Source organism: Amblyomma mixtum, chromosome 7, assembly GCF_055824585.1.
Source record: "Amblyomma mixtum isolate Tamu chromosome 7, ASM5582458v1, whole genome shotgun sequence".
In the NCBI taxonomy this organism is placed as follows: Eukaryota; Metazoa; Arthropoda; class Arachnida; order Ixodida; family Ixodidae; genus Amblyomma; species Amblyomma mixtum.
The window spans coordinates 28,538,364-28,559,687 of record NC_143018.1 but is presented as its reverse complement, the minus strand read 5'-3'; the positions used below and the strand labels follow the sequence as shown (position 1 = coordinate 28,559,687).

The window sequence follows — 21,324 nt, the reverse complement described above, 5'->3', positions numbered from 1 at the left end:
CCTTAAAATGGCCGTGTATGGGGGTCGTATATGAGTTACGGGGCCATGGTCATGTGTAATAAGTTTAATCAGCTACGCGATACTTGCTCTGTGTCAAACGACCCCATAATTGATAGCCACGTAAGCAGACAAAGGGACCAATGAGAGCAGGTTATGTGACCTTGCTATGCGATGATATAATTTCATGCAGAGGATGTCGAAGAGATCACAGGGCTGTAACAGCTGACGCTGAAAAGTTTCCATTTCTCGCTTTGTGCTTCTATTGTGACTGCCATATTCATTCTCTCGCGTTCTCTCACTGCAGATCCGGACGTCCAGGCGAACGATGGCACATACAGCGGATACTTCACCGCCTTCAATGGGAAAGGCAGGTACGCCGTCACGGCCCGTGTGTCAGGCCACCAAAAGATTCGGCTTGGAGACCCTAGGCCCGGATCCGGCAGCTTTTTTACCAGCACCTTGCTTCTACCGTCTAAAGGTGAACAGGGTAGGCGTCAGTTTCAAATCGTGACATCGCTGCGCAAACCTCTTGCCTGCAGTTTGATGATTACTGGAGATTCTGTCATCCTCGTAAGAACTTCGGTGTGTTCGCCGCTTTTACGTTTAACTACGTATACATAGTGAATGAGGGGTCTAGTTGGTTATTCATTGGACACTCAGAGGGGGGCTGCCAATATTGTTATTAATGCGCAAGCATTTTATGCCTCACGCAAAGGAAAACCAGTCACCAGAAGTTGTCCGCAGTGTGTCCACAAAATGTGTCTAAAGGAGGTGGTACCTCTCACGTCCCCTCATTCGAAAAAAAAAGGTCACCAGCTTTGGTGTTCGAAACCACGCCCTCTGAGTGTAAAGCGGGCACGCAACGCATATGCATATGCAAGTAATCAGCTAGTGGCCGAGCAAGTTGAACGGAAACGCAAAATCCCACAACTAAAAGGCATACAGAATGTTTCGGCAAAATACGAAAATGGCAACCTTCTTTTGCTAACTGCTACTCATAACTCTATCTTTATTGAACGCCCATTTCAAGCTCCTATAGCTGTAATTTATATCCTGAAAAACGCTTGCGCAGAATCCGATCCTGAGCCGGCATATGAGTACCCGTTGGACCATTTCATTCTCGTCAACACCACCTCTGAAGATGAGAACGCGACCTGGAGAGCAAGTCAAATCGTCGGCGAGTTCCAGAGGGTGATACCTGCTGGGTCATTTCAAGTGACAGAAGACATATTCGAAGAGCAGGTGCCTCCCGGAGACATCCGAGACCTCGCTGTGGCTGGTATACATCCGGGTGAAAACGGCAGTCTCCTGGTAAAGCTCAGCTGGACATGGCCTGGTGCCCACTTGACGAGTGGCAATGGTGGGCAGGCAGCTTAAATGTGCTCTCGAAGTACTTCTCGTTATTGTACACCACGGCATACCGGGTGTTTCAGAGAATCCCGCCGCTAATTATTACAAATAGGCTCCTTCAGGTAAAAGAAAAATGGGGTTGGGTTTATGGGGTTTAACGTCCCAAAGCGACTAAGGCTATGAGAGACGCCGTAGTGGAGGCAGGCAGCTTAAATGTGCTCTTGAACTACTTCTCGTTATTGTACACCACGGCATGCCGGGTGTTTCAGAGAATCCCTCCACTAATTATCACAAATAGGCTCCTTCAGGTACAAAAAAAAATCGATTTGGGTTTTTGGGTTTAACGTCCCAAAGCGACTAAGGCTATGAGAGACGCCGTAATGGAGGGCAGGCAGCTTAAATGTCCTCTTGAACTACTTCTCGTTATTGTACACCACGGCATACCGGGTGTTTCAGAGAATCCCGCCACTAATTATTGAAAATAGGCGCCTTCAGGTACAAAAAAAATCGGGTGGCGTTTATGGGGTTTAACGACCCAAAGCGACTAAGGCTATGAGAGACGCCGTAGTGGAGGCAGGCAGCTTAAATGTGCTCTTGAACTACTTCTCGTTACTGTACACCACGGCATGCCGGGTGTTTAAGAGAATCCCGCCACTAATTATTGCAAATAGCCGCCTTCAGGTACAAAAAAAAATCGGGTGGCGTTTATGGGGTTTAACGACCCAAAGCGACTAAGGCTATGAGAGACGCCGTAGTGGAGGCAGGCAGCTTAAATGTGCTCTTGAACTACTTCTCGTTACTGTACACCACGGCATGCCGGGTGTTTCAGAGAGTCCCGCCACTAATTATTGCAAATAGGCGCCTTCAGGTACAAAAAAAATCGGGTGGCGTTATTGGGGTTTAACGACCCAAAGCGACTAAGGCTATGAGAGACGCCGTAGTGGAGGCAGGCAGCTTAAATGTGCTCTTGAACTACTTCTCGTTACTGTACACCACGGCATGCCGGGTGTTTCAGAGAGTCCCGCCACTAATTATTGCAAATAGGCGCCTTCAGGTACAAAAAAAATCGGGTGGCGTTTATGGGGTTTAACGACCCAAAGCGACTAAGGCTATGAGAGACGCCGTAGTGGAGGCAGGCAGCTTAAATGTGCTCTTGAACTACTTCTCGTTACTGTACACCACGGCATGCCAGGTGTTTCAGAGAGTCCCGCCACTAATTATTGCAAATAGGCGCCTTCAGGTACAAAAAATATCGGGTGGCGTTTATGGGGTTTAACGACCGAAAGCGACTAAGGCTATGAGAGACGCCGTAGTGGAGGCAGGCAGCTTAAATGTGCTCTTGAACTACTTCTCGTTACTGTACACCACGGCATGCCGGGTGTTTCAGAGAGTCCCGCCACTAATTATTGCAAATGGGCGCCTTCAGGTACAAAAAAAATCGGGTGGCGTTTATGGGGTTTAACGACCCAAAGCGACTAAGGCTATGAGAGACGCCGTAGTGGAGGCAGGCAGCTTAAATGTGCTCTTGAACTACTTCTCGTTACTGTACACCACGGCATGCCGGGTGTTTCAGAGAGTCCCGCCACTAATTATTGCAAATAGGCGCCTTCAGGTACAAAAAAAATCGGGTGGCGTTTATGGGGTTTAACGACCCAAAGCGACTAAGGCTATGAGAGACGCCATAGTGGAGGCAGGCAGCTTAAATGTGCTCTTGAACTACTTCTCGTTACTGTACACCACGGCATGCTGGGTGTTTCAGAGAGTCCCGCCACTAATTATTGCAAATAGGCGCCTTCAGGTACAAAAAAAATCGGGTGGCGTTTATGGGGTTTAACGACCCAAAGCGACTAAGGCTATGAGAGACGCCGTAGTGGAGGGCTCCAGAAATTTCGACCACCTGGGGTTCTTTAACGTGCGCTGGCATCGCACAGTACACGCGCCTCTAGAATTTCTCCTCCTAAGAAATTCAACCGCCGTGGCCGGGATTGAACCCGCGTCTTTCGGGTCAGCAGCCGAGCACCATAACCACTGTGCCACCGCGGCGGAAAAAAATGGCTTGTCCGCTATAATAACACTAATCTGGTTGGTCGCCAGAAAAAAAAGTTAATTTCTGTGGGCGAGAAGCTGGGACAGTTGGTCTGAATTCGCCAAAACCTGAATCATGTTTCTATACTTCTGGGGAACTAAATTTTAATAGTTAACCTTTAACTATTACCGATTAGAACCTGGCTGCAATTAGAGATCTAGCTGGCCATAAAGATACTCTTTTTGAGATTTTTAGAAATTCGAGGGCACGAATGCCACCGGAGAACGAATTTCTTCAATTTCCCGCGCGATTGGAAAATCGCGCGCCCGGAGTGGGCGCAAGGCGGCGCCACTAGTGTACGACTTTGTGGCGCATTCTCTGCTTCGCCTCGGTTGAAGTAGCGAGCAGAGGTTAGCACCGCAGTGTGGGCGGTACAAGGGTGGTCACGTGGATACTACGCAATGAAACTCCGTGAACAGTGAGGCGTCGGCTTGTGCTCACTGCTGCCCGGCTTGCGAATCGTGCGTATTGAGACATAGTACCAAGAGTAATCGGGTTTTCGAAATTGTAGAAACTGAATTCTCTTTTTGTAATGGCCAGGTACAAACCTCCAAATACTACCAGATGCCTAGCTATTAGGGTTAACCCCGCCGCGGTGGCTCAGTGGTTACGGCGCTCGGCTGCTGACCCGAAAGACGCAGGTTCAATCCCGGCCGCGGCAGCTGAATTTCGATGAAGGAGAAATTCTAGAGGCCCGTGTGCTGTGCGTTGTCAGTGCACGTTAAAGAACCCCAGGTGGTCGAAATTTCCGGAGCCCTTCACAACGGCGTCCCTCATAGCCTGAGTTGCTTTGGGACGTTAAACCCCAGTAAACTATAATCTATAAGGGTTAAAATGATCAATATTAGAATTATCTTAATGAGGTTTTTAGTTAACTTAATCACCTTTTTTCTTATGTCCGCCACCACTAGTATCACTGCGCCTTAAAAACCATCTTTTTAGCTCAAAAAGCCTGTTTTCAAAAATTCGCTGTGGGCTTCCCCGATACATGTAGTGTAAAAGCATTCTAGGAATGGCCCCGGAACTACAGGGGCAAACATTTCTTCAGTTGTCTGACGGATAATACTTTGAAACTGCCCTAATAGAAGCGTCGGAGGCGATGTCTGAAACTAAGAAAAGCTACTGTTCCGTACATCTTGAGCCAAGCTTAGAAACGCGGCTGAAAGTTTATTCTCTAAGCATGGGAATCTAAACGATGATCTGTTTCCACACGCCTGTGATAAGCAGTAAGCACGCGCGCTGTTACTCAAAGCAAATTCGAGTCCTCGTTTTGCATAAGCGTTATATTGACACTTTAGATGGAAATATTGGTGCAGAGGGCCTGTACCATCTGAGCTATTTCTTTTATCATTCAGCAACATTCAATTTTCTTTTACAGCTTTTTCAGTGGATATACGAGCGAGTCAAGATTATGTAAAGCTGAAGACGGACTTCGCTAAGCAAGCAGAGATCACAAAGGCGGACATCATCGAAGGCAATATACACCCGCTGCCACCCGGTACAAAGCACAAAGTCACCGTGTCTCTGCCCCGCTCCTTCGGGACGCCTCAACACGACGCCACCATAAGCTGGACTGCCTACCTCGCGGCTAGAGTCGCTAATAGCGATGGGCTGAAGTCCAACCCGTCGAACGCTGTGAAAGTGTCATACACGCAGCCGGCTTCGACAACCCCCGAGGTAGCTACCGTTGTAGGCACGCAAGGAGCGGTGATCCCGACAGCATCACAAGCAGCGCCAACCGGGAAGACAGGAACCGGGACAGTTCTTATAGAGTCAGCGGTATCTATTAAAACACACTTTACGACATACACCCGTAGGGCAACTATTGCAGCGGCAACTTCAACTGCGGAACACGTACCAGAAGAGCCTGGAAGACAGACAACTGAAAGCGAGTATGTCGCGACAAAGCATGGGCCGCTAAAAGACAGAGCTTCGACTTTTGCAGGCCATGCCCAGAGCTGCCAGATTGCCAACGCGTTTCTGTCGCTGTGGATGGGGGTGGTGGTGTCAGCGCACTTATGGTTATCGCCATCCTGGTTAGTGTGATGACAGTTCGATAAATACCAACACTGTTAAGCTGCGGGTTGGCAGACTATCGAAAACGCTAGAAACTCTTTCCTAGCGTTCCGTGTGCACGGAATGTAAGGGTCCGTTGCATTGGAGTGAAACGCATAATACTTTGTCATGCGTGGCACGATGGTTGGCTTGAGAGCCAGAATTTTTAGGAAAATGTTTGTTATGTTGCAATAAAATTTCATATACCGACGAGATCGGATTTGCAGTGTTGTGGAGCTTTATAAAAGAAATATTAAAGCCGCTTTTTAAGGCCTAGCGAGCGGTGGGCTTCCAGTCTGCCGGCGGGCAGCATGTCGCTGCAGGAAGGCTTGACTGCCTTGATGTGAAGAATTCATTGTTCTAGTATACAGAAACGCTTCTGCATTGTCACTTTTATGTATCGAATTATTGACATTTAGCATTATTTCGCCATCCCCTTCAAAATTCGTATATCCGGATTCGACTGCAATTAGGTGCCGCGTGTTTTTTTCTGATCAAACTTTGTCTGCTGATGTCAGTATCTTTTTTTCTTTAATTACATACAGTTATATTCTGCCGAACATCTGACTGCCCTTCTATTTGTTTATTTTGTTTTACTGGTAGGTTTTATGTTTTTATATTCCTGTTATAGCCCTTAGGGACTAGCAGTAAAAATAAAAAAAATGGCAATAAACTGAAATAAAAAGTGGCCGCTCTGCAGGAGAAGAGTTTATACCTCCGCAGTGTCCAGTACAAACACGAGCGAAATAACCAAAAAATATTCGAATTGTTTAGTGTGTATTGAACTCATATATTATGTGGAAAAAGAGTGCCGGCCTTAATTGTTATTTGTTATCTCATGTTCTTGGAAAGCAATAGATATTCAGCCCGCCTAGCGTACATTGCCGAGGAAATAAAAACAGTCGCGTCAGAAGCAAGCAGGGTGCCCAAATTTTAGGGGCCCGCTAATATTTGAAATTTTCGAATAGCGAATCGAATATCTGGTATTTCTCTGAAGGAACCATTCGTGTAAGTTCAAAATTATTCCAAAAGAATCAAATTTGCTGCAATGTTTCTAATAGATTTCCAATAGCTGTCACGATGTTTGAAGACGGCACACCATATATTTTAATGGGAAAGCATTACTAGTCAAATTACTAGAGAAACAGGTGGCGTGTGTTAGAGTGTTAACCAGCTTACTGCTTATGACGACTCACCGGGTTTCAGGTGTCCGCCAACATTGTTAACGCTATGCAGCAAAGCCATGTTTTTACCCCAAGAAGCTTATTTTTGAAAATCACTTAGTCTTTCATGAAACGCCTAGTATAAGCAAAAGCATAAGCTGTAGCTGTTTTTTTCTTATGTTTTTCCTTGTGTGGTTTCTCTTTCTGGAAGACAGGAGCTAAGCTGGTGGAATTAAACAAAACAGACGAATCCTATAAGCAGAAGAATGAAATTATTGGTAAACATATTGTTGGTAAGCACAGAATTATAGCTGTGGCGAAAAGCGGGTGAACTGATATTTTGGTCAAGCACCAAAACACTAAGATGTTTTACGGTTAAATTCAATGTTTATGAAAATTAAAATGCGCTCCTATCCGACATCTTGGCAACGCCCGAGTATCAGATGTAAAGGAATGAAGAATGAACAATTCACAAAAACGAGGCAATAGCTTACCTTTAAGCCTTACGCGCGCTGTGGGGGCGTCTGCGTTTGCAAGCGCAGTAAATATCAGCTGATGATGCGATGTTATTGAATTTCTTGTGCCATTATGTCAAGTACAGGCATCGCGTAAAGTTGAAAAGTACTCAGGCAGCGCATGTTAAAGTTTTGTGGTTCGGAAAGTTGAGAGTGGGATGAAAAACTTGTTAGGATTTTCAACCTCCTCTAGCAAATAAATAGAGCTGACATCCAGTATAACGCGTTTTGACATCATGTTTATCAGTGTGTGTTTACGTTGATAGTGTATGTGTCGAATAAGAAACAAGGGCCACATTTTTCACTGCTGATTGATACTTCTGCATGAATGCATGTGTCTTGCCTCTCCTCACAACCTCCTCTATCTGCGAAAGCTAACTGCAAGGGAGTGGAGCGAACCGCTGTGCCCGAGTGTGGAAGTTACACTTCACGCGACAGTTTCTACGCTTTCCATCTGCTCATAACCTGTTTTTCCCTCTCACTGTTAAGTGCAACAGAAGTGAACTGCTCTCGTACTCCCGCCCCTGTTTCTTCTCATGATATTTTCGTGGTTGGCACATCTTTTCTCTCAGATAGAACATCAAGTATTCGAACGAGGCATCAAAGTGGCGATATGTCCAGTCCGCCTCAAGCTCTGTTAACTGGAGGTGACTAGTACAATAGTGACCTCTGCTGCTCAAGCATCGTTCTCTCTTCGGCAGCATCTCTTCTAGATACAACTTCCCTGCGTGCATTGTTCTTCTACACACTATGCCACTCCTACTCTGTATAGGAAGGCTCTCCTATAAATATTGAATGTTCGCCATACAGAATAATAGGGGTTCAGACCGCGGAGAGTTTTAAAGCGGTTTCTTTAAAGCCAATGATCTTTATTTGAACGTCTTTCGGCTGCTGACCCGAAAGACGCGGGTTCGATCCCGGCCGCGGCGGTTGAATTTCGATTGAGGCGAAATTCTGGAGGCCGGTGTACTGTGCGATGTCAGTGCACGTTAAAGAAAGAAAGGTGATCGATATTTCCGGAGCCCTTCACTACGGCGTCCCTCATAGCCTGAGTCGCTTTGGGACGTTAAACCCCAATAAACGAAACCAAACCAAGCAATTTAGAGAGTTTCGAACGCGCTGCACATACATTCTTCTCAGGCCTGCGTCTCGTCGTGTCCGCGTACGCTTCGTGTTATGCCCGTAAACATTTCATGCTTACTCTACTCTCGGTTACGGGAGAGGCAGAGATTTTTTGACAGTGTCTGAAGCACGGAGAAAGCCGGGAACGCCCTCCTCTCTCAGGCGCCTACATCAATACTGTGAGGTGGTTGCCATGGGAACGTTCAATGAGAAGAGCCCATCATGTGCGATTCTAGCCGCCGGCTTGGGCTGGCGCGAGCATACATGTGCATGCCCTGCCTTTAAAGACGGGCGCGCGCAGTCGACATCTTGTGAGCGATGCCATTTGACGATGTGCGTGCTATAGCCATCGCTACGACCGATATTTCGCGGTTTCAGCGATTAGCAGGTGACTCTGTAGAACACACTGCGCTTAATTCAGGTTTGGTTTAATGCAATAGTAAGGGAGAATTTGAGAGGTGAATAGGCAAACGGAAAGTGCGAATCTGGGACCCTCGTCTGTAGACTTACTAAGTAAATGCTCTGACATTACTGGCCGTGGTGAGTTATCCCAGCATTCCGTGTGTGGTCCTTCTGCGTCAGAGAAACAGAAAAAAAAAACATTTGAACATAGGATTTTCTCGTGGGAAGCAAGCATTAAACATCATAGTTACGTTTTTTTTTCAACGGTATTTATTCCTATGATGCGATATTTTACGTATATGAGCTGTCTACAAACATTAAGAAAACAGTGTCAAATCAACGCACATTAGCAATGGAGCACGAGCAAGAGTTTCGCATTACGTGGTGAATTTAGGTTAACGTAGTCTGCGGCAAGGCAGCAGCAGGGGCGGCGGAACTTTACATGACGTCATTCTATGTGGCAGGATCGAACAGAAGGTGGATGGCGTACACATACTCCGCCTCCGTTCATGTCATGGAAAGCTACGGCGCGCTTGCCTATGAAACCTCCGTGCGTCGCCCAGACGCATCAGCCTCGCACCAAACACGGACCAGGCAGAATGGCTAATGCCTAGCGTGTCTGAAAGGTGCGTTAAAGACGCCGCTGCCGTGAATAAAAGCAACAAAAGAAGGAGAATGATGCGGTGGGAACAAAGTAGTGGTGGCAGTGCTCTCTGTGGTTAATCAGAAGATAAGAGTAAATACCAGAAGGTGTTTAAGATCTGCAACAAGAAGTGTGTGCAGTCGTTTGAAAAATAAAGAAGCAGTCGTTATTGTGGAAAACTACTTCCTAGCACATTCAAACCTTGCTCTTGAGCAAAATGGCTTGTCAATTTCTTTTATTGTATCGTGTATTACCTCTATATATTACCTGATATATTAATGAATGGAAACTAAAACACACGACTGGCCGGGGAAAGAACTATTATGTCAATGGTTTAATGCAATATTACGAGCCCAAGTTGCACTGAGTCATATGACATCTGCCAATAGAGAGAAAATCTGAATAAAGTTTCTACCATACGAGGTTCTTCCTTGTGCACTGAACGGCGAGTACACGCATGTTATGAGAGCATCTTCCACTGCACTTTCTTCTTGTCAAGTGAGCCAAATAAGACGCTGTCAAGCACCTATTCCCCATGTGTCATGACATCGGAAGGCTGATTTATGGAGCGCGGCGGACAGTAGGCCTCTTGTTTTTATGCATTGCCGTATGTTTTTATGCATTGTTATTAGCCGATATGAACCCCCTTTTTTCCTTTACCTCGGCAGGTGTTTGATATGTTCACATTCTTGGGTTTCTTTTAATCTCACTTAGATATGCCTTTTTTGCGCTCTCTTTTGTTTCGTTGTTGGGTTCACTCTCCGTCACGCAGCTTATCTCTACTTATCAGCGGATATATAAGTGCGCCTGGCTTCTTTTGTCGTCACTAAAGTTGAAAGTTGCGCTTCTTTCCTGTCGTCTCTATCCTTTTTCCTGTGAACGTCTTTTTAGCGCACAGCCTTTCAAATAGCGTTCTTAACACAAGATAGGGAACAAAGGGCAACGCTGTTGTCAGCGACATAGCTCCCACTGTTACTTGCAGCGCACTTATGATGACCGTTCAGTGCATTTTCTTTACTAGAGGTCACCCGCTAACTGTAACACAAATATCTCTTTATTCCGGTCAGACCAAGAACCACTATAAACACATTCATTCTGAGCTATCGTTAACGGTACCCATAAAGAAATCGTATTGCGACGATTGGCTATCAAAGGCCGAAATGTTACTGCAAGAAGTCTGCAAGAGAGCATGGACGATCACAGCTGCATACATTTATTTACAAATTCTCTTTACAACGTAGCTGGAGCTGAACGAGATTCCGGCTTATGAAGACCACGGAGCACGCAGGGCGTACACATTATGTGGAGCTGCGTACAAGTTGTGTGCACCAGCGTATACCGGGGGCACAGCGTAGACAGGCAGTGGAGCCGAGGCCGACTTGGCTGCTGCGGCCACACGGATCGGTTTGGCGTTGTAGGTTGCGTCGGCGCTGTAACCGGGGGCCGTGCCCGGCTCATTGGTGTCGACAGTGGCCCGGAAACCGTTGGCGTCGGCGACGTAAGTGACCCGCCTGTAGATGCCGCTGGCGTCCCGGTAGCCGTACGATCCAGTCTTCACGTTGTTGGCGTCGCCTTTCTCCTTGTGGTAGGACTGGGTGCCGTACTCGTCAACATTGTCGTAGCCGAAGCTGTATGGCTGCGGCGGCTGCAGATTTTTTTCATTGCAAATGATGTTTTGTTACCTTATCTTTAGCCAAGAATAATAACCAAATGTACTCCAGTAACCAACTATGTTAAAAAATATATATATATATATAGACTTCAGCCTCCCAGAGACTATCACCGCGAACTGCGAAAACATTTCACGAAAATTTTCTTGCTCGGTAACGACCTTTTAATCGACGCCTCCGCAATGTTTCTACCGACAACCTTATTTGCTTTCAGTTCGTTTCAAGCTCACGCGCATTGACTGGTTCCAATGTGCTCTGTTCAAAACAATGGAGCACCTTACTTAAAATACGCAGTTTGTAGCCTCCAGTTCTCTTCTCTTCAAATGTATTTACTAGAGCAAGTGGAGGTCCTTTATCAACTAGGTATGAAGTAGCCAACCTTATAAATATTATGCTACCTTTTGTTATTGGGAATTTGACTGAAGCAGCAGTACAATATAACAACATTGGCTGAAAGCCATAAGGTACAGAGCAATCGGTTATAAAAGTACTTCTGGCTCAGTGTGCGATCTTTCTTCAAGACAATAATTTTCCGCCGTTTAATCATCGCTGTGAGCGATTAAACATTTAAAACTTGGAACTTCATGACTTGGGTCAAAATAACATCAGAACAGAAGGCTATTCTTCGGTTATTGTATTTGATCAAAAGCGCCTTACATAGAAGGGCTCCACGGATGAGACGCCAGGTGTAGCAGCCGCTGCTACAAGCGGTCCCTGAAAGCGGTCATACAGGTAGCCCTGGTTACTGTACACTTCTTCTGCCAAGACGCTGGAGAAGATGCAAGCAACGACAATCTGAAACAAGAAAAATATTAATAGCAATTACGTCTCACGCCTACTGCAGATTATAAGTATAACGTTGCAGCCTGCCTTTCGAATGAGTAGCCTCGCGTACCTTTGCCACTTAACGCATTTTTTGGGGTTCACAGGTCAGAGCCGCGTACACAATATGCAGCTTCAATTCTGGTGCTTCTAAACGCTATTATAGATTCAACTTCCTGTTGATATTTATCGTAACGCTCACTCTCTACATGGTAATGTTGGAATTTTACGAGAAAGCCAGTAGGCTCTAACCATGTCGTTGTGTTGAAGCCGCAATAACGGGCTAGTGCAAGTAAATTTCGAGCTCAATGCTCAGAATTCGCGGAAAATAAGCGTTGTACTTACGTTCGCAATCATTGTTACTATCCTTCTTGCAACAAACGGACTGATGAATACTTCAGTACTTGTTAGTATTACTGTTTCTGGTTAGTAGTTGTCACAAGCCAGCTGGAGCGACTTGATTCCAGAGCATGCAAGGCCTGGGATTTATAGTGTACGAGATACTTTCTCCCCAACTCTCTTTCTTGTCTCTCCCACAGTCGCAGAACAGGAAGCCGTCAAAAAAACTTGCTGTTGGCTCATACGCGGCGGCAGCCAAGAACGCGGGGAAGCTGCGGGGCATTTGTTTGTTGCAGTCTCGTTCTGCATGTTATGAGGAAAGCAAAGTCTTCCATGTGCCTTTTGTCTTCGTGAAGCGCGTACGCGTAGCGTGATGTCATTTTTCATTTTATGTCGTCACAAATTCCAGCACCGGCGTGTAGGAAGGCACGAGTTGGGTCTACCCCGGCAGCTTCCGAGTTCCGGCGACATATTCGACGCAACATACTGCAGAATCTCGAGAGAGTTAGTGTTTACAAGGTCTGGAACGCTGCTCGGATTAGATGGTGCAAATAAGCAATGACTGATGGGAAACGGCAGCTAGGGGCGCATGCGACATTGAGACATTGCGCTAAGGCCGATGTTTAGGAGAGAACGTCATGAAAAATGAGAGTACGACCTACTAGCGACTGCCTAGCCTATCTGATTTAAGACAAACATCATTAATTACCTAATGTTTGTTAATGGTTGGTATGGAATGATGATGTATGGTGCCATCAGTGTATGGAATGTCAGTGGTTCACTTGCTGAAGCTGCAGGTTTGGTATGAGGAACACCGCAGCGGAGGGCCCTCCGCTGCTGTGAACTTGTTTATTTATTTTAATTTATTTATTTATTTATGTGTTAGTATAGCTCAGGGGCCCCAAATTAAGGCAGTAAATGACTGGTGGGGTACAAAAAAGTGCTTCTAAATAACAACTGCGCTAAACATAATAAGAGAACAGCGTACAATAAAGGAAGTTCTTGTGGCCATTCACAGACTATACAACTTGGCGCCGACGAACCAACGCGCACAATGGTACACAAAAACTGGCGCCGTTTCCCGATAAATATTTGAGCATAGCAGTCGCGTGCTTAGTTTGTCAAGCAGTGCTACTTTTCGGTGAACTCGGAAGTTTTTCTCTGATATACGGAAAGCCAGACGATTGGACGCAAAAAAAAAATTGAGCTGTATCCTTCGCATTTAGCAGGCTGTATGTAGGAGAAGTCAGAAATATATTTCGCAATTTCCTCAGAAACGAGGTCATGTTTTAACGAAAGAAAACGCTTTGTACCATGTGTTGCAATACTTTTGCAGGTGTTGCAGTACTTTTGAGTACCTTATTACTTTCCTTAAGTTTACTTTTAACGACACAACATCCGTAGCAAATTACAGCTGAAGACCACCAGACAGCACATATGACAGTGACAGCTGCACATTAATGTCACATAATACTAACGAAAAAACCTGTCATATCAAACTGCCAGAAATGCGCGACAACCAGGAACAGGAAGCTCAGCACCACCCCTGGTAATATTCCCAAGGTAAACAAAACATAGCGCATCTTCCTGTGGACGTCAGCACTGCGATTCTGCAAAGTGGATGACGGCTCAGTAAATGTCCTCTTTCCAGAGTGGCGGTCTCAAGATGTGCGAGCCCCGGCGGGTTCAACCTCTCGTTTCGGATATTGACCGGCTATGTCAACGTGGCTGAATCACTGATATTTTCTTTATATGGCAGGGGGGTGGGGGGTTTTTTATTTACAAAAACGAAGCGCTTGGGTTTATCGTTATTGCATGCATTGTAGTCTATAGGTATAACGCAAAGCACGATTGGCTACATCACGTTAACAAAGAAAAAAGTAAAATGAACGTTCAAAGTATGTTTTGTTTTTCACCTGTTAGTGTGATATCAGTACGCTGGAGAAGCTACTTACAACGTGGCAGCCTTCGAAATGTGGAAGCGAACCAAGTGCCGGGCATAATTTTACAAATATCAGGAAGACACAAATCCATGGGCTTGCGACTATATATATAGACATATACCAGGTGTCCCAGCTAAATGTAACCAAGCTTCTAAAAAACACTGGGTGCCCTAGCCGTCTGAAACCAAATGAGGGTTGTTTAGAGTCGCGTGACCTAGTCTGCAGTATTTTTTCGTTCTTCAAGGTTGACTAATTAGTTAAGCTTAATTAACTAACTTTTTAATTATTGACTTGAGGAAAAAAGTGTCAAGGGAAAAGTTGTAGATCCCTTTGAGAAACAGCTTACTGAGACATTTGCAGCGAAGTAATATTTACGTAAAGTAGTTTTTTACCGGCCTTTAACCATAACCCGCGCAATAAGAAAAAGCTTCCACATGACAACTGTGCCACTTCAACGTCCCAAGACGCACCTTGAAGAATAAAATTCATTTTTTCTGAAGTCCTCTCCTCGATGAGACTTTGGGTGCACATTGGGGCGGAGAAGTGAGCGAGCAGCTAGTCACGTGACAACTTTCTTTTAACGCCAATAAATGAAGCTACGTAAATCGTACAACATTATGTACAGCGCGAAAAACTAAGACAGGGGAAGAAACACGCAAACAAACAAGCGCTGACTATCAACTGAAAATTTTATTAGAAAACTCGTGGTTATAAAGGCTTCAACCCAGCACGCGCAGGCGCGCAAAGCATGAAACAACAAAACAACAAAAACAGCAAAACAAACAGCAAACCAAACCACACGTGCGCATTAGCCTCATTGCACTGCCGCAGTACTATCAAGATATTCCAGTTCTACCTGGTGTAACGCCACCGAAGGTTTTGCAATGCATGGAATGCGCGATGTGGCGATCAGATACGCCTCTACTATTTCCCGGCACTTCTGATCCCTGTGCCTGAAGACAACGTCAGCACGCCCCAAGTCAGGAGTACACACGCTGTCATTTTCCTTACTGCAGTCACGGCAGTGCAGAGCGAGATTAGAAGAAGCGGCAGACGTCCCCAGCCACCTCTCGTGTTCTCTCAGGCGGACGTTGAGGCACCTTCCAGTCTGCCCATAATAAATGTTCCCACATGATACGGGTATTCTGTACACAACGCCCATGTTGCACGGCACGTATCTGTTGGCGTGTCTGACAGCGCATGCTCCTGCAATGTGCCTCGACTCTTCCATCCTTCTCCTGACGGCGGCACAAATCTTGCCAACCTTATTCTCAGCAGTAAAAACCACTTGTATGCCAAACCTGCCTGCGACTTTCTTTAGACGTAACTTGACGGAAACAGCACTACTAGCGGTTTTTCGAGGTGATCTAAATCTTTTGCATTGACACTTTCTTCCTAAAGTTAATAATTAAAATGTTAGCTAATTGAACTTAGCTAATTAATTAGCTTTGAAGAGCGAAAAAAATACTCAAGACTAGGCCACGCGACTATGAACAACCCTGAGTTCGTTTCACTGGACTAGGACACTTCGCCTTTTTTAAAAGTTTGGTTACATTTAGCTGGGACACCCGGTATATATTTTCTTACGACCAATAGCGCCAACCACCATCGCAATGACGTCAGCTTTCCCTTGTCGCCCCAGCGCGAATCACTCACCACAGCTGCGCTGGTTCACTGCTATCGTACAGTCTCTTCATTTTGCTATGCCAGCCGAGCTCTGACTGCACCGGGGAAAAGTTATGCCTAGATAGAGAAACAGATGCTGGCTATCTGGTTTGCCCTGAGCAAGTTTCATATAATATACGTTTAGCACGTGTGCTGCAGTCATATCCGAACAGAAACCACTGCAGAGCATGACAAAGAAAGCCCTTGACAAGATACCCAAACTTCAGAGCATGTTGCGACATGTGCAGAGGTTTGACATCACATTTGAGTACTACGAAATAAGACAGACTGTTGTTTCTGATCCAATGTCCAGAGTGTACCTAAAGGACACAGGCTGCAGACCATCAGCAGAGGAAGTTGTCGTTGTCTGGCGTCAACATATCATGTGCCAGATTGTTGACGCAATCAAGGAAAACACTCAAACCGACTTTTCGATGTGCAAACTGATAAGATTGATTTAGGAACTACGGCCAAACGCCAGGTCAAATCTTCTAGAATTAAAATACGCGTACTTCACCTTCCGTGGGGAGCTTTTAATTGATGTAGACTTCGACTACGACGACCAAAGAGTTGTTGCACAGCAAACATGCGTGTCGAGATGAAGCAGGCTCTTCATGCATCCCGTCTACGAATCTAAAGCAGTCTGCAGAGAGTAGAAGAGGGCATTTTCTGGCCAGGAATCAGCTCTAAGATCAAAGAGTTCGTCCAGACTTGTGAAATGCGTAAGAATTGTAGCCATGCTCAACAAATGGGGAATGTCTTACCCCATCCAGAACCCAAGTGTCCACAGTACAGAGTCAGTACAGACCTAATAGAGTACAAAGGTCGGAATTTCCTAGTAACTGCTGATTACTAAAGCAACTTCTTGGAAGTTCATGAGCTTACTTCTGCCACTGTGCAAGCCAGTATGAAGAAATTGAGAGCGCATTTTGCCCCTACAGGATTGAAACCATACTTGTGAGTGATAATGGTCCGCAGTTGGCGTGCAGTGAATTCACTGTGTACGCTGCTGAGTGCATTTAGTTCATGACACGTCCCGTCCGGGTTATGTCCACTGAAACATAACGGTCAAGTGGGCTGTGTAGGGAGGCTTCACTAAAGAAGGCTCCAGGAACAGTCCATAATCCATACTTCTCTTTCCTAGATCATCGCACTGCGCCCCTTCAAAGCAGGACAAGTCCACCTCAGGTAATGATGGATAGGAGGAATCGGAGGACAGTTTCAACGACAGATGAACTTTTAAAGTCACGTCATTTGAACCAGCGAGCAGAGTCCACTATTAAGGCAAGGCGGAAGAAATTGTACTGCTACATGATGTCACAGTATCTCCCCGCACTCTCCCAATACGCTAACAAAAGCCACACTTGCGACGCCACATTTATTTCAACGTAGTAATTCACACAGTGCTGTGTTTGGCCACAACAACGTTCGGCGCAGTCTGCACCCCGACCGGTGCTGAAGAGAGTACTACCGCAGCATATATGCAAGCCGAGAGCTTTCTGTGGAGACAAGGCTAGGCAGGAAAGGGAAGGAGGCGCTCCTTTGTTCAAGTGCCGGGGGGAGTGGGTTGTTTTTGCTCAGGCTGGAGGTGCGGCTGTGTGAAGGGGGGGGGGGGACGGTGCGTAGTCGTTAGGGCTGAGATAGGACACTGTCCGCCGCCGCGGTGGCCCAGTGGTTACGGTGCTCGCCTGCTGACCCGAAAGACGCGGGTTCGATCCCGGCCGCGGCCGTTGAATTTCTTTGGAGGAGAAATTCTAGAGGCCCGTGTACTGTGCGTTGCCAGTGCACGTTAAAGAACCCCAGGTGGTCGAAATTTCCGGAGCCCTCCACTACGGCGTCTGTCATAGCCTTAGTCGCTTTGGGACGTTAAACCCCATAAACCAAACCAAACCAAACCAGGGCACTGTCCAAGACAGGCGGAGATTCTTTTCATTCGTTGTCTTGTCTTGCCTTGGTTACATAACCGCAGACAGCTGCCTAGGAGCATAGGTGGTTACGTGCACAGTGACTGCCTTGCGACATGGTGTGATAATAGTCTTTGTTCCCGGAAAGAAAAAAGCCTGTTGGAGTATGTTACAGCCTCAGACTATCGAGCTTAGCGCAAGTGTTATCAGAATCGAAGCAGCAATAAAAAATGCCTCCTGGAATCATTTATCGGGTTGCTCACGAAACTCCCAGTTCCAAGAAAGCACCGAGGGGCTGTTTTATCACTGGCCGGAGAAGAACAATTGGTGAAGCATTGATAAAGTTGCGAAGATTGTTTCCCGGTATATGACGCTACGTCTGTGATGCACGTTGGAGCCCAGGACAAAAAGAAAGAAGAAAGGGAAATTATTGGAGCCTTTCTAATTCACGAGACGGGCGAAATGTGCGTTAGCACCCCTTCCATGACGTTGTCAGTGAAATAAATTCATTATCTGCGCTATCGCATGCAATGCAGGGTGGGGGGGGGGGGGGGGGTGGAGGGGGCACTCAGATTTGTTCTAAATCAAGAGACACCGGTGTGTGCTCAGTGAAAACTACATATGTCTTGTAGGCGTCTAATGAAAGGTAGTTGAAGTCTAGCTGGTATACTTTGTATTTGTCGTAGATATAGTGTCGACGTCTTAAAATGGCTGAAAAGATAATTCCAGCATGAAAATACAACCTAATCCAACTTCATGTTTTAGACTGACCGAGGCAGCGCGAACATTGAAACAGAGGAAAAACTTTAAAAGCAAGATTTTGCTAAACATGAGAAGATTACACCATTCCCATCAATATATTACCACGTATCGTTGTAGTGTCCGTTCGTTCGCGCTGAAGGCCGCAGGAATCGGGCGTTGCCATATTTGTTTGTGACGCGAGAAGAATCCGGACTAATCTGGATTGATCACCGCCATGAAGAACTGCATCTAGGTTTTCCAGATTACTGTAGTTGATTTTGACCTGTTATCTCGAAGTTTCCTTGCCGGCTTTAAATTCAGCGACGCAGCGAGCGGCGGGCATTCGTAGTTCGACGACTGACTAGCGCGTTTGTTGCTTACGTCGCCGCCGTGCTGGTTAGTTCTTTTGCGGGCACAAGTCAGCCCAAATAAAGAGCTTTGTTTGATAGTCTTGTTGCTGTCTTCCTGACCGCTGGAATGCCGTCACTACAACGTGACGATATCAATAACAGTATCCTAATGTATCCTACAGCTGCCTAACAATTATCAAAAACGCACCTGATCTGTTTGCTATGGCTGTCTTAATACTCTGTGCGAGGAAAGGACGCACTTTAAAAGCTAGATTTTGTTATGCATCAGAAGGCCAACTCGCAGCTGTCTTTTCTAATGTTCTAGGCTCCGGTGGGAATTACCTGACTCTAACATCTTACTATGTAGACAGCTCATCACATATACTTCAAATATTCTCACTTCGCTGGTGAATAATAATCCTTTCAGGCTGTCCTGTGATAACATGATATGAGAAAACAAGATGGCGGATTTTGGCTTGGCTTTGATACGATTCAACAGCCTGCCCACACTAAATTTCTGTTTCAATATGGAAAGTCTACAGGCTTCAACAGCGACCTATTAATACATCGTTTTTGTTTTCATTCACCTATCGGCAACGGACACCTTGACATTAAAACCGATTCCTCTTTCGCTTTATGTCCGCCGCGGTGGCTCTGTGGTTATGGCGCTCGGCTGCTGACCCGAAAGACGCGGGTTCGATCCCGGCCGCGGTGGCCGAATTTCGATGAAGGCGAAATTCTAGAGGCCCGTGTACTATGCGATGTCAGTGCACGTGAAAGACCCTCAGGTGGTCGAAAATTCCGGAGCGCTTCACTACGGCGTCCCTCATAGCCTGAGTTGCTTTGGGACGTTAAACCCCAATAAACCAAGCCATTTTCCACTTTATCTCCCTCTCTCCATGTATAAGGAAGTCAATCCAATGACCTGCTGGTTTAACCGTCCTGTCTTCGCTCTATCCTTATTTTCACTCATGTTATTCTTTTAAGCCCCCGCGGTGGCTCAGTGCTTATGGCGCTTGGCTTCCGTTACCAAAAAACGCGGATTCGATCCCGACCGCGGCGGTCGAATTTCGATGGAGGCGAAATTCTAGATGCCCGTGCACTGTGCGATGTCAGTGCACGTTAAAGAACCTCAGGTGGTCAAAATTTCCGGAGCTCTTCACTACGGCGTTCCTCATAGCTTAAGTCGCTTTGGGACGTTAAACTCCCCTAAACCATAAACTAATGATATTCTTTGAGAGAATTTCCCCTTTCTGCGCAATCACATTCCATGGCGCACATACCTAAAACACTACCGGCTGTTGCGTCGTTATCTCTGTCAAGCTGCCCTACCTCCAAACCTTGTTCGTCGTGCGCTATCCGATGCTCATCCGTATACCTTATCCTAGACATGCCGTTCTGCTTCTCGATATTGCTCGCGATGCGCCCCCTCTGATGTTGCTTCCCTGCAGTGCAAAGAATCAATGGTGGTCGGTGCGACATGATATCACAGTCAGGCCTGCGACTGTTCTAGGCGTCAGTGTACCCATGGCGCAACTAAAGGAAGTTACACCTAGCACATTCCATGATAAACGTTTGACTATCTCGCTATCAGCGCTTGATGTCTTATCCTTCTTACGTAGCTGTGGGATAGCGGGAACTTGAGCTTTATTTACTCTGCGTTATCATAGACACCTCGTTGGAGCAATATATCCGGCGTCCTTCTGCTGTCGTCACGCATCAGGCGATTCCCCTGGCTGCAACTTTTGTGGTGTAAAATAAACTCGGATTAGGATTAGAATTTGGAATTTTAATAGAACTGAAACTGGAAGTGGCAGAATATTGAACCGGGATTTCCTAATTGGCGTAATCAAACACTTAGCTTATATAAGATGCGAAATTGAGAAACGCTTCTTTTAAGTAAACATTTATTGGGAGTTGACGTTTCGGACCGAGCCTGTCCTTTTTCAAGACAGTCTTGAAAAAGGACAGGCTCTGTCCGAAACGTCGACTACCAATAAATGTTTACTTAAAAGAAGCGTTTCTCAATTTCGCACCTTATTTAAACTAGCAACCAAGCTCTTTATCTTATTGTGCTATATATATATATATATAGGAAGGGGAATAAGGGGCCGGTTATAAATAGGAGAGAAGCCAACAGCCACAGAAACCAAGGGACACGGGATTTTTCATTTATTTATTTAATTTGTGGTGTTGATTAATTTGGAATATTACTGAATATGTTATCAGATAAAGCTAATTGATTAGAAAAGAAGAAGAAAATACAACCACCTGCCGCCGGTGGGAACCGCACCCATGACCTTAAGCGTCCGGTGCTCTGCCTCTGAGTTAAGGCAACGGCTGTCAAATCTGCTTTCGGGGGTATTTATGTTTACAAGTAACCTAACCTTGAGAGTGTTCATGAGCGCCACCCACGTTCGTAAGCGGCGGACGTAGTACGTCCTAAATGACCGCTAGTGTGATTTTGGACGTCATCGAACGACGAGGGTGGAAGCTGTGTGAGAACCCTCTTATGCTTCCTATGGCGTCAAGGCTGCCAGAACCGAGGCCCTCG

At 46.0% G+C, this 21,324-nt stretch overlaps 2 protein-coding genes across 2 annotated transcripts in view; one reads left to right on the top strand and one right to left on the bottom strand.

Annotated features, from left to right (window-relative positions):
* Positions 1 to 5,646, top strand: part of LOC149335463 (calcium-activated chloride channel regulator 1-like) — a 41,643-nt gene extending 35,997 nt beyond the window's left edge. Inside the window, exons 10-12 of the mRNA XM_089553927.1 lie at positions 305 to 478; positions 1,073 to 1,360; positions 4,815 to 5,646. Coding sequence (XP_089410053.1) covers positions 305 to 478; positions 1,073 to 1,360; positions 4,815 to 5,482 — 1,130 coding nt within the window. The 3' untranslated portion in view covers positions 5,483 to 5,646. The remainder of the gene's footprint in view (positions 1 to 304; positions 479 to 1,072; positions 1,361 to 4,814) is intronic.
* Positions 5,647 to 10,600: 4,954 nt separating this feature from the next.
* On the bottom strand, positions 10,601 to 12,185 carry LOC149335462 (uncharacterized). Its single transcript, XM_089553926.1, has 3 exons — positions 12,174 to 12,185; positions 11,664 to 11,807; positions 10,601 to 10,981 (listed from the first exon to the last, which is right to left on the bottom strand). The coding sequence occupies exons 1-3, from the start codon at positions 12,183 to 12,185 to the stop codon at positions 10,601 to 10,603; spliced, it is 537 nt and encodes a 178-aa protein (XP_089410052.1).
* Between the last annotated feature and the right edge of the window lie 9,139 nt (positions 12,186 to 21,324).